At 37.7% G+C, this 12001-nt stretch overlaps 1 protein-coding gene across 1 annotated transcript in view; it reads left to right on the forward strand.

The window, feature by feature from the left end:
• The first annotated feature begins 5594 nt into the window (after positions 1–5594).
• The window catches only part of wnt10a (wingless-type MMTV integration site family, member 10a), a 34058-nt gene continuing 27651 nt past the window's right edge, over positions 5595–12001 (forward strand). The window contains exons 1-2 of the mRNA XM_072684975.1: positions 5595–5656; positions 10289–10551. Of these exons, the coding sequence (XP_072541076.1) occupies positions 5595–5656; positions 10289–10551 (325 nt within the window). The remainder of the gene's footprint in view (positions 5657–10288; positions 10552–12001) is intronic.

Consider the following 12001-nt stretch of genomic DNA (forward strand, 5'->3'; position numbering starts at 1 on the left):
CCACTTCGGTGCAGGACAGTAAAAAGTCTGGACGCTCGTCTTCTGTGGATCTTAAAGGATGGCGGGTCGAGCCGAGCCGTACTTGAAGCTGGAAGGGCTCTTGGTGCAGATCGGCTTTTGACCATTGCCATCAAGTACGAAGGGGCTGGCTGGTCCAGTCTTGGCTTTGTAGGCCAGAGTCAGGGGTCTGAATCTGATGACCTGGGCAGCAGCTACAGGAAGCTACAGTGAAGAGAGAACGCAGCAGAGGAGGAGCTGAACATGGCTGAATTTAGGAACGTTGAAGACGATCCGTACCGCTGTGTTCTGGAACAGAAACCAAGACTTTAATGAAAATGCTTTCTAAAACCAAGACTCAAAATAAGAGCCTCTATAAGAACATGAAGAGGAACCACTAAGTCAAATCAACTGTCACAGGGAGAACCCCCTTAAGGGCATGAAAAAGAACCACTGAGAGGAACCAAGACTTTAAAGAAGAACCTCTTTATGAGCTTGAGGAGAAACCAAGACTCAGAATGAGAACCTCTCCAAGAGCATAAAGAAGCTAACCACTAAGAGAAACCATGCATCAAATGGGGAAGCTCCTTAAGATGTGACAGAACCACTGCGAGGAACCGAGACGAGAAAGGATAACCTTCCTAACAGTGTGAGGAAGAACCACTAACCAAAACCAAGACTTAAAAACAATGAAAACACTTTCTAAAAGCATGAGAAGAAACCAAAACTCAAAATAAGGGCCTCTATAAGAGCATGAAGAGGAACCACTAAGTCAAATCAACTGTCAAAGGGAGAACCCCCTTAAGAGCATCAATAAGAACCACTGAGAGGAACTGAGACAAAAGACCTCTTTATGAGCTTGAGAAGAAACCAAGACTCAGATTGAGAACCTCTCCAAGAGCATAAAGAAGAATCACTAAGAGAAACCAAGCACCAGGGAGAAACTCCTTAAGATCAGAACCACTCAGAGGAACCAAGACCCAAAAGTTAACCTCCTTCAGAGAACCATTAACAAAGAACCAAAGAACCAAAACGTGAACGGGAAACACTCGCTAACAGCTCCTGATACATCACATAAGGTAAGTGATCATAGAAGATCTCGTACAAGTTAAGGAACCAGGACTCAAAATGAGAGCCTCTAAAAGAACATGAAGAGGAACCACTAAGTCAAATCAGCTGTCACAGGGAGAACCCCCTTAAAAGCATGAAGAAGAACCACTGAGAGGAACCAAGACTTTAAAGGAGAACCTCTTTATGGGCTTGAGGAGAAACCAAGACTCAGGATAAGAACCTCTCTTATAGAGAAACTATACCATCAAAAGGAGAAAGTCCTTAAGATCATGTGAAAAAAACACTGACAGGAACCAAGATCCAAAATAAAGAACCTGTGGATGGTGCTTGAGGAGAACCCAATACCCAGAATGACAACCGCTCTAAGAGCACAAAAAACATCACTAAGAGAAACCAATTATCAAAATGGTTTCAAAAACTCCTTAAGATCAGAACCACTCAGAGGAACCAAGACCCAAAACTTAACCTCCTTCAGAGAACCATTAACAAAGAACCAAAGAACCAAAATGTGAGCTGGAAACACTCGCTAACAGCTCCTGATACATCACATAGGGTAAGTGATTATAGAAGATCTCGTACAAGTTAAGGAACCAGGACTCAAAATGACAACCACGATGAGAGGAGCCAAGATAACACAACACATAACTCATACAAGTCCAGATCACCCAATCCGTTTATGGGCGTGAATCCAGGAGCCCATGCCACTAGGGGGCTCTCGTGAGCAATTCTGACAAAATCCAAACAACCTTCTTTGAATCATGGCGGGAACTTTCCTAACAGTGGAAAAAAAGTCCAGCCTATCATTATGTTCCGGTCCCAACGGGCTCTACATCGCTCCTGAGCCCACTTCATTTTCTCCTCCAATCACTGCTGAGCAAAGGTCTAGAATCTCTTATTCAACTGCTGTCTTTATCCAGCCAGTGCAGGTCAACACAGTTCCTTCAGAACCAGAATCAGAAATACTTTATTTATCCAATTGCAGTTGTTACAGTTGCAACCAATCGTGCAAGAATAAATAAATACTTTAAAAATAAACACTCTATAAAAATTCATTTAAAAACAAAGAGAGAAAAACTAATTATATATATATATATATATATATATATATATATATATATATATATATATATATATATATATAAATACACGTGAATTATATGAATTAAATGAATATAGTAAAGTGGCATAGTGGTAATACCTGAGATTACAAATATAGGAAATTATTGCACCAGAGTTATCGCACACATATGAAATTAAGTATATATATATATATATATATATATATATATATATACTTCATAAAGTACAGAAATTAAATTTTGAATTCTTTGATTTTAGTTTTAAATATCACAAATCCCTCGACTTTGCAGCCTGGTCACAACACAAAAGGTCAGTATGCTGCTGCTGGAGTTATAGTTCTGGAGTTCTGGAGTCTTACAGGTCATACAGGTTCTGGATTTGTGATACAAGTTTGGTTATGATTCAAGTTATGATATTGGTCCAGTTGTGGTTCTGTGGTATGCATTAAATGGTATGCATTAAAGTACAGGTTCTTGAGTTACGATACATATAAACGTACAAGTTCTGGATTTATGACACAAGTTCAGTTATGGTATACATTACGGTTTAGGAGTCATGATAAAAGCTAATGTACAATATGTGTTGTCCAGTTATGGTAAATATTATGATTGAGGTTATGGAGATATGATACATTTTATGGTACAATGTTATGATAAAAGTTATAGTACAGGTTGTAGAGTTATACGCATTGATGTACCGGGTCTCCAGCAATACCAGTTATAGTGCTGGTTCTGGAGTTAAGACACATGTTATGGTACAGGTTCTCCAGTCATGGCAGAAGTTAACTTACAAGTTATGATAGAAGTACAAATTATGACATGTCATGTTCTAGAGTTCTAGAGTCCTGGAGTTGATACAAATTATAGGAGGGGTTTTAGAGTTATGATACAAGTTCAGTTAAGTTCAGCTAAAGTACACATTAATGTACAGGTTCTCCAGTAATACAAGTTATAGTACAGGTTCTGGAGATAAGACACAAGTTATAGTATAGGCTCTAGAGTTATGATACAAGTTACAGTACAGGTTCTATAGTTATGATACAAGTCATAGTACAGACTCAAGAGTTAAAACACAAATTATAGTAAAGGTTCTAGTATGAATTAATATACAGGTTCCTATAATTAAATCAGAAATACTTTATTAATCCCAGTAGGGAAATTGCAGTTGTTAAAGTTAACCGTTTATGTAATAATAAATAAGAATTCTATAAAATATAAATAAACACTCTATTAAATATAAATAAAATATCAAACAGAAAAAGACAGAATAAATATGTGCAAGTGTATAAATTCTGTGAATAAAATAAAGTGGCAAAGTGGCAGTAACTGTTATACATGTTATAGTACAGGTTCTAGAGGTATGATACAAGTTATAATACAGGTTCTAGATGTATGAAGCAAGTTATAGTACAGGTATTAGAGTTATGATACAAGTTATAGTATAGGTTCTGAAGTTATGATACAAGTTATAATACAGGTTCTAGATGTATGACACAAGTTATAGTACAGGTATTAGAGTTATGATACAAGTTATAAAACAAGTTCTAGATGTATGCTACAAGTTATAGTATAGGTTCTGGATTTATGATACAAATTATAATACAGGTTCTAGAAATATGATGCAAGTTATAGTACAGGTTCTGGAGTTATGATACACATTAAAGTACACGTTCTAGAGTTATTATACAAGTTATAATACAGGTTCTAGAGTTATGATACAAGTTATAGTTCAGAATCTAGAGGTATGAAGCAAGTCATAGTACAGGTTCTAGATGTATGACACAAGTTATAGTACAGGTATTAGAGTTATGATACAAGTTATAGTACAGGTATTAGAGTTATGATACAAGTTATAATACAGGTTCTAGATGTATGCAACAAGTTATAGTACAGGTTCCGGAGTTATGATGCAAGTTATAATACAGGTTCTAGAGGTATGACACAAGTTAAAGTACAGGTATTAGAGTTATGATACAAGTTATAATACAGACTCTAGATGTATGACACAAGTTATAGTACAGGTTCTACATGTATGGTGCAAGCTATAGTACAGGTTCTAGAGTTATGATTTATGATACAAATTATAATACAGGTTCCTGAAGTATGATGCAAGTTATAGTACAGGTTCTAGAGTTATGATATACGTTATAGTACGGGTTCTAGAGGTATGATGCAAGTTATAGGTCAGGTTCTAGAGTTATGATACAAGTTATAGTACAGGCTCCATATGTATAATTCAAGTTCTAGTACAGGTTCTAGAGTTATGATACAAGTTATAATACAGGTTCTAGATGTATGCAACAAGCTATAGTACAGGTTCTAGAGTTCTGATACAAGTTATAATACAGACTCTAGATGTATGACACAAGTTATAGTACAGGTTCTAGATGTATGTTGCAAGCTATAGTACAGGTTCTAGAGTTATGATACAAGTTATAGTACAGATTCTAGAGGTATGATGCAAGTTATAGGTCAGGTTCTAGAGTTATGATACAAGTTATAGTACAGGCTTCATATGTATAATTCAAGTTCTAGTACAGGTTCTAGAGTTATGATACAAGTTATAATACAGGTTCTAGATGTATGCAACAAGCTATAGTACAGGTTCTAGAGTTATGATCCAAGTTATAGTATAGGTTCTGGATTTATGATACAAATTATAATACAGGTTCTAGAAGTATGATGCAAGTTATAATACAGGTTCTAGAGTTATGATACAAGTTATAATACAGGTTCTAGATGTATGCAACAAGCTATAGTACAGGTTCTAGAGTTATGATACAAGTTATAGTATAGGTTCTGGATTTATGATACAAATTATAATACAGGTTCTAGAAGTATGATGCAAGTTATAATACAGGTTCTAGAGTTATGATACAAGTTATAGGTCAGGTTCTAGAGTTATGATACAGGTTCTGGAGTTCTGGTAGAAGGCCCGTATGGTACGTGTTGGTTCAGGTTCTGAAGTTCTGAAGTTGAGGCAGAAGTTCTGGAAATCTCCTCCACAGCGAAGCGCGTGAGAGTGTAAGCGCTCTTACCTGCGCGGGCTCGACGCGTGCTTTTAACCCTAGCGCGCGCTCGCGTGTGGCTGTGTGTGTGTGTGACGCAGAGGTGGGCTGGCAGAGTTGAGTGTGTGTTTCAGTGTTGATGGATCCACACAGCAGAAGCGCTCGAGACTCTCCAGAGCGATGTACAGCAGCTCCGCGCGCAGCACGCACACACACACACACACACACACACAAACATACGCACGCACGCACGCTCACAGGTAGAGCAGCGGCAGCAGGGTCCACCTGAACTCCGTGGATGAGTTTCTCGCGCGCTCTCTCTCCTTCTCTCTCGCGCTCTCCGGACAGCTGAGGTCCAGCTCCTACCCAGAAGCAGCCACAGAGCGCGCGCGGAAGAGTGTGTGTGTGTGAGCGCGTGTGTTGGGAAACGCTGGTCAGGATGGGACTCCTCGCTCTGCGCCTCCTCGCGCTGTGGATGGTGGTCTCCAGTCTCGCTCTCAGGTAAACGCTGTTTTACTGGCTTTACACACACCTGCTTCAGCGCGAGCTTTACACAACTTTCAGCGCGAGCTGGGCGGATATATCGTCTGTACCGGGGCAGCGATACTGCTCTCACATCGGTCCGGTACTACTACTAACACTAATACTAATAATAACAATAACAACAGTAGAGTACATTAGTTAACCCATTCATGTCACTTTAAGAACATATGGTTCTCCATAGAACGAAGAACCACACTAGCAGAACAGGTTGGGTTCTCTCTAGGTTCAATAAGTTAAGGTGGAACTCTTTGGTGTAATGTATAACAATAAAAAAGGTTCTAAATAGGACTGAGTATCACGAGAGTAGAACCCTTTGGTACTGCCTATGGTTTTAGAAAGTTCTCCATAGAACTATAAGACGCTATAGAACCCATTAGTGCTCTATAGAAGTGTTCAGTATGGCTGAAGACCACAATAGTAGAACCCTTATAGTGCCATATAGAATATTTTCTTTAGGTTCTCTGCATCTATATATATATATATTAGAGTTATAGCTTATGTATTTTTTAATATATATATGTACTTATGTATATATATATATATATATATATATATATATATATATATATATAAGCTATAACTCGATACCACAGTAGTGGTGGGACTTTTTGTTGGTTCTCTATAGAAAGAATTCATTGCAAAAAGGTTCTGCATAGCACTGTTTATCACAATAGTGGAACCTTGTTGGTTCTCTAAAGAAAAAATCATTAAAAGGGTTCTATGTCAAGCCATTCAAACAAGCAAAAATACATGCAAATGGTTCTTTGAGTTCTCATAGTTGTCTCATTGTGTAGAACCATTGCTTTACTAAAAAACCCTAGAAAAACCCCCTTTTAATGTTGTAAAGTGATGTAAAGTTACACATATAAAAAGTTTGTTAAACATTTAGAAATGTAATTTTTGAATATTTGTAATTTCTTTCAATTTATTTACATTCTATTTACAAATTCTTTGTTGTTTAAGTTGTTTTTATTAAAAACAGTAGAGAAATTGTACAATTCTAAAGTAATAAAACCTTTAAAAAAGTTAAAATAGATTTTATTAAATACTTAAAATGTAACACTTCAGATATGTGCACTAATAAGTTATCTAAAATGTTTCTGTATAGTTTATAAAAAAGTATATTTGTATAATATAAAAGTATAATTTACAACAAACTTTTATTTTGGTGATATGAAACAGTTCTAGATGATTCGAAAAATCACATCCAGGAGTTTTCCATTATAGAGAAGAACCAGGCAAAGTTAAAGCATTAAAGCACTGAGGTCGGCCTTTCAGCTGTCACTGTTCTCTATACAGAACCGTTGTCTTTAATATATAAAAGAACCATAAGGAGTTCTCCTAGGGACGTAGTGAAATGCAGTTTGCTGGGTGCTTCAGATTGTTCTGTAAGAACAGTAATATCTACAAAATATAAAAATAAACATCACATTTCTTTCCTTTATTAAAAATTATTCTTAATAATCAGAGCGATGCCACGGAAGAACCAATTGGACGGTTCTTTAAAGAACAGTTTGTGAGTTTCTTAAGAACTGTAAGAAAGTTTAAAAGCTATATAATAAAAAAATGTATTTTAGAAATGAACAGCAAGAACCACATGTCCAAGCTCAGAGCTGTTAACTCTTAAAAATTGCTCAATGTTTCAGATTTTACAGAAGGGATCTGTGAGCACTGTTATAGAAGATGCATTTTCGGTTCTGTTGAGAACCATTTTTATAAGAGAGATTGAAAAACCTTCTTCATACCATCGTTTTTTTTTCCTCCAGAGAAACAGAAAGGCAGAATTAACCTTATTTTTGCATTTAATGCATTTAAATAAAATCTCACACTCTTATAAACATGTAAAATATCATGCTGGTGGAGGTTATAGACAGTCCTGGTGTTTATAACACAGATATAAGCACCTTTAAGTTTGATCTGCCTTTATAAAACAGGTTTAGCGACTCTCGACTCGCTGTAAACTCGTACCGTACTCGTAAGCCTTCGTACCGTAAGTAAGACAGACTCTCAGAAACTGCATGAAGTTGGCCTTCAGCTCCTGAAGGTGTCTGAGACGTGTGGGGGAAGTGGTAGTGTTAAGTGCTAGTTGTAGGGGATATTCAAACACACACTCATGGCGTTGGGGGTCTGCTGGTGAGGTATGAACAGATAAGGATCAATGCAGGCCGGCTCTGGTGACCACAGTTTGAGTTGTAGGCGCAGAAGAGCACCGGGAACCTGCTGAGAAGGCGCTCTCTGTAGAGCCAGTGCTGGATTTAACTCCAGGGCACCTTACGCTACTGTCACAGAGGACCTGTTTCAGGTGTGCTTGGTATGCGTTTCCTTAATGCCACCTGAGTTTTTCTCTCTAATTTGACAGAACGCTGTGTTCTGGGCCTTCTGAATGAAGGTAGATGAGTCATGGGCAGCGTTTAATGCCAGGTTCATTAGTTGGCTCTCTGCAGCGAAGGCTGCAATGAGCTGTAGCTTCTTCTTATCTTGTCCGATCTAGTAGATCTATTGTAGTGCACAGTGTTTTCACATGACTCATTAAAAGTGACCGAGCATTTAAATATATGTGATGTGTATTTACCTGCCTCATTGCCTAGAAATAAACTGACATCCTTCCTTATAAGAAGCTCCGGCACAATCCGAATGCATTAGACTTGCACTGGCATGCAGGAGGAATTTGTGGTAATTACATAATTATGTAACACTTTACAAATAGTAAACATTTTTTTTCAAATGTCATCAATACAGTTCTTCACATGCAGTTTTAGCTTCTGTTTGTTTTGATAAAAGTCAAAAGTTAAAATAAGTAAAACAATCATTTTAAAGTAAGAAAATCTCTCTTTTTAGTCATAGAATATATTTAATATATTTTCATCAAAATATTATTTTTATTAACTTTTCTACAGAGACACAGTCTGTGTGTGTGCATTTGCACATCTGTGTCAGCAATGGGGGCAGCTCAAAGTAGCTGAATGCATTCTTTAGAAGTGGTGTCCACAAACATTTGGACATATAGTGTATGTATATGGAGGGGTTAACATATAGTACTGCCTTTCTTAAAGGCACACTTTATTACACTGTACTATTCAAAGTACTCATTAAAATAACATACAACTCAAAAGTGCCTACCTGTAATTAACTCTATATAACATTAGAGTAAAAACCCAAATAAGCATAAAATCAGTGGTCAGTGAGAGTGTCTACCTGTAATTAACTCTATATAACATTAGAATAAACCCTAATAAACATAAAGTCAGTGGTCAGTGGGAGTGTCTACCTGTAATTAACTCTATATAACATTAGAATAAACCCAAATAAACATAAAGTCTGTGGTCAGTGAGAGTGTCTACCTGTAATTAACTCTATATAACATTAGAATAAACCCACATAAACAGAAAGTCAGTGGTCAGTGAGTGTCTACTTGTAATTAACTCTATATAACATCAGAATAAACTCAAATAAACATAAAGTAATAAAAAATAATACATTTAAAGCAATAAAAACTTTCACTTTTAGCTATATGCTTTGATACATTTTCAGAAATTGTATTTTTTTATATTTAAAATTTTAGATATGTACATGAATGGGTTTTCACTATCAGAGAAAAAAGGGAGATGAAAGCATTCTAGAAGGATTGAAACCCCACAACCATATTTTTTTTCATATAGAAGAACCAGGCCAAAGTAAAGCATTCAAGTGGTTCTTTTAGTTCTCATGGTTCTGTATAGCAGCATTACCTTTACTCAAGAACCCTCTTTTTTAGAACCCTGACAGAAAGTGAATCGCAAATGTCCACTATGTTATACCCAAAATCTTCTCTGTGAGCTCCAGACACTGTACACTGTAAAAAGTATAATATCCTTGAGGAATATTCGGAGGTTCTTTAGAAACTCTGAAACTGTGAAAGAACCTCTTAAGGTGCTTTAAGGTACCTTCAAGGAACCTTTTCTTCTAAAAACCCTTTCACAGAACACCTTAAGAGGATCCTCCACAGATTAAAACTGAAGAACCTCCAAAAGTTCCTTGAGGATCTTATACTTTTAACAGTGTATGGATTTCTTCCGATCCACCAGCGACTCACCTGATCGACTTTAATGAAGGACTGGTCAGATAAACTAGGTGTAGGAGGGGAGCACTGGGAATACTGGCATTTATGCCGTATAGTGGTGTCTGGTAAGACTGAGAGCAGAGTGAAAAGCTGAGGCTTCCTTTTTGTCTTCTGTTTATGTAAATCTGGAAATAGCAGAAGGTTTTAGAAGATGGAGAGATGAATAAATTGGATATATTGAAGATTATGCTCAGTTTCTGGGTAGTTGAACAATAGCTGAAGTACAATGTTGAACTGTACGCTATTGAACCGGGTTTATTCAACTCTTTATTCAGTTCAATTCAGTGAATCATTATTAGATTCAAGTGTTCATTGGTGTTGAATCAACTCAGCTCAAATAAATACTCATAAATAGTTACCCTGAGGGTGCCGGTCACTGAGCATTTCTTTTTCATTGGCTGAACATCGTAGTCTTGGGGTGTGGGACATTTTTCCAGTCTGTCTATTGATCTGTCTGTCTGTCTGTCTGTTTATGTGTTTATCTTGTTTAGGGCAGATTCAAACGAGATTTTGAAGCTGAAGATACCCTTTGACCCCATCCTGAACGCTAACACGGTGTGCTTGACCCTGCCGGGTCTGACGCGGAAACAGCTGGACGTGTGCATGAGGAACCCGGACGTCACGGCTTCGGCCATCCAGGGCATCCAGATCGCCATCCACGAGTGCCAGCACCAGTTCAGGGGCCATCGCTGGAACTGCTCCAGCTTAGAGACAAGGAACAAAATCCCCTACGAGAGCGTCGTCTTCAGCAGGGGTAGGAGAACCGCAACACCACACACATACACACAGACGTTCTTCAGACGTTTGTAGATGACGAGCACTGTGGTCAGGGCTTGATTTAATGGTATACTGTCCACAGCACTCTTAGAAATGAAGCTGACCCAGAAACGAGTCTTTAGAGAGATGCCTTTTCTTTTCTTAAACAACTTTTTTAGGGACTTTTTTTAAGAACCTTTCTAAAATTTCAAGAACCTTAACGTGACGTAAGGTTTTTTCCAAACCAAGAACCATCTAAAGACCTTGATTGTTAGGAATCAACCCTTAAAATGAGGGTTCCTCAGAGTTCTTTTTAGTAAAGTTAACTATTTCTATAGTTTTATGCAATCTTAACAATCAGGGTTCTTCAAGGGTTCTTTAGTTAGGGCAGAATGTATATTTAGAACCATGACACATCAGAGAGACACTGGGAAGCTTCAGTGGTTCTTTGCTTAGTAATTATTTCTATGCTGGAGATATGGAGAGACTGTACATGGTTCCTCAAAAATCTTATAAAATGGTTCTAGATAACACTTGTTACAGGTTTAAGAACTTTTTTGCTAAATTTATGTTAATGTTAAACTGGTTATTTACCCTGATACACCCTTTTAAAAGGGTTCTTCAAGGGTTCTTTAGTAAAGGCAATTGTTCTTGAATCTCGAAGCTCAGTGACAAACATTTAAATGTTTTAAAAAATTAAAAAGTTCTTTGTTTGGTTACGTGGTTCTTCATACACAAGAAAAACCTTTTGCAGATGGTTCTTTATAGAACTGTTTAATAGGTTTCTATCTACAGTGGCACCAGAAAAGGGTTCCCTTACAGTTACATGTCAAAGAACCCTTTTGCTCAAACCCAAAGAGCTCTTTTATTTGCGTATTTGCTTGCTGATTAAACAGTTCTTCCTCATGTAACCTCCTTAAACAAGGTTCTTGAAGAGGTCTTTAGAACAGTTCTCCACCCCACATGAGTTTCAAAGAGGATCTGGTACTTTTTTTACCTCTTCTTTAATCCCATCAAATCAGCCATCCTGGCCTAAAGCAACACTCCAGCCCTGTGATCTCCACTCTCAAACTCAAACCTTTAGGGCGACAGTCCTCCAGGACCTCTCCTCCTGGAGGTGTAGCTTCCTGCAGGTTCCACCTCCAACCCACATCTGACACACATTCACCTCGTTTACACCTGGTTGTTTCATGCAGCCTGAGTTTCTGGATTAACCCTGGATGGGGCGCATCCACATTTAAGACGCATTTAAAGCCAAACCCTTAAACCACATCAGGAGCTGGTCTGAGATGTTTTAGCCAGATGTTTTACAAGTGGAAATGCATCCGTTTCTCCAAACCACATTCAACAACCAAAAACCCCTCCCAGTACTGTGACACCACCCCCCCCTGCTTTATAGGAAGGGGGAATAACCCACCTCCCGGGCCGCCTCCTGAGTAGACCAGCCG

This window comes from Salminus brasiliensis, chromosome 8 (genome assembly GCF_030463535.1).
Source record: "Salminus brasiliensis chromosome 8, fSalBra1.hap2, whole genome shotgun sequence".
NCBI classification, from domain to species: domain Eukaryota; kingdom Metazoa; phylum Chordata; class Actinopteri; order Characiformes; family Bryconidae; genus Salminus; species Salminus brasiliensis.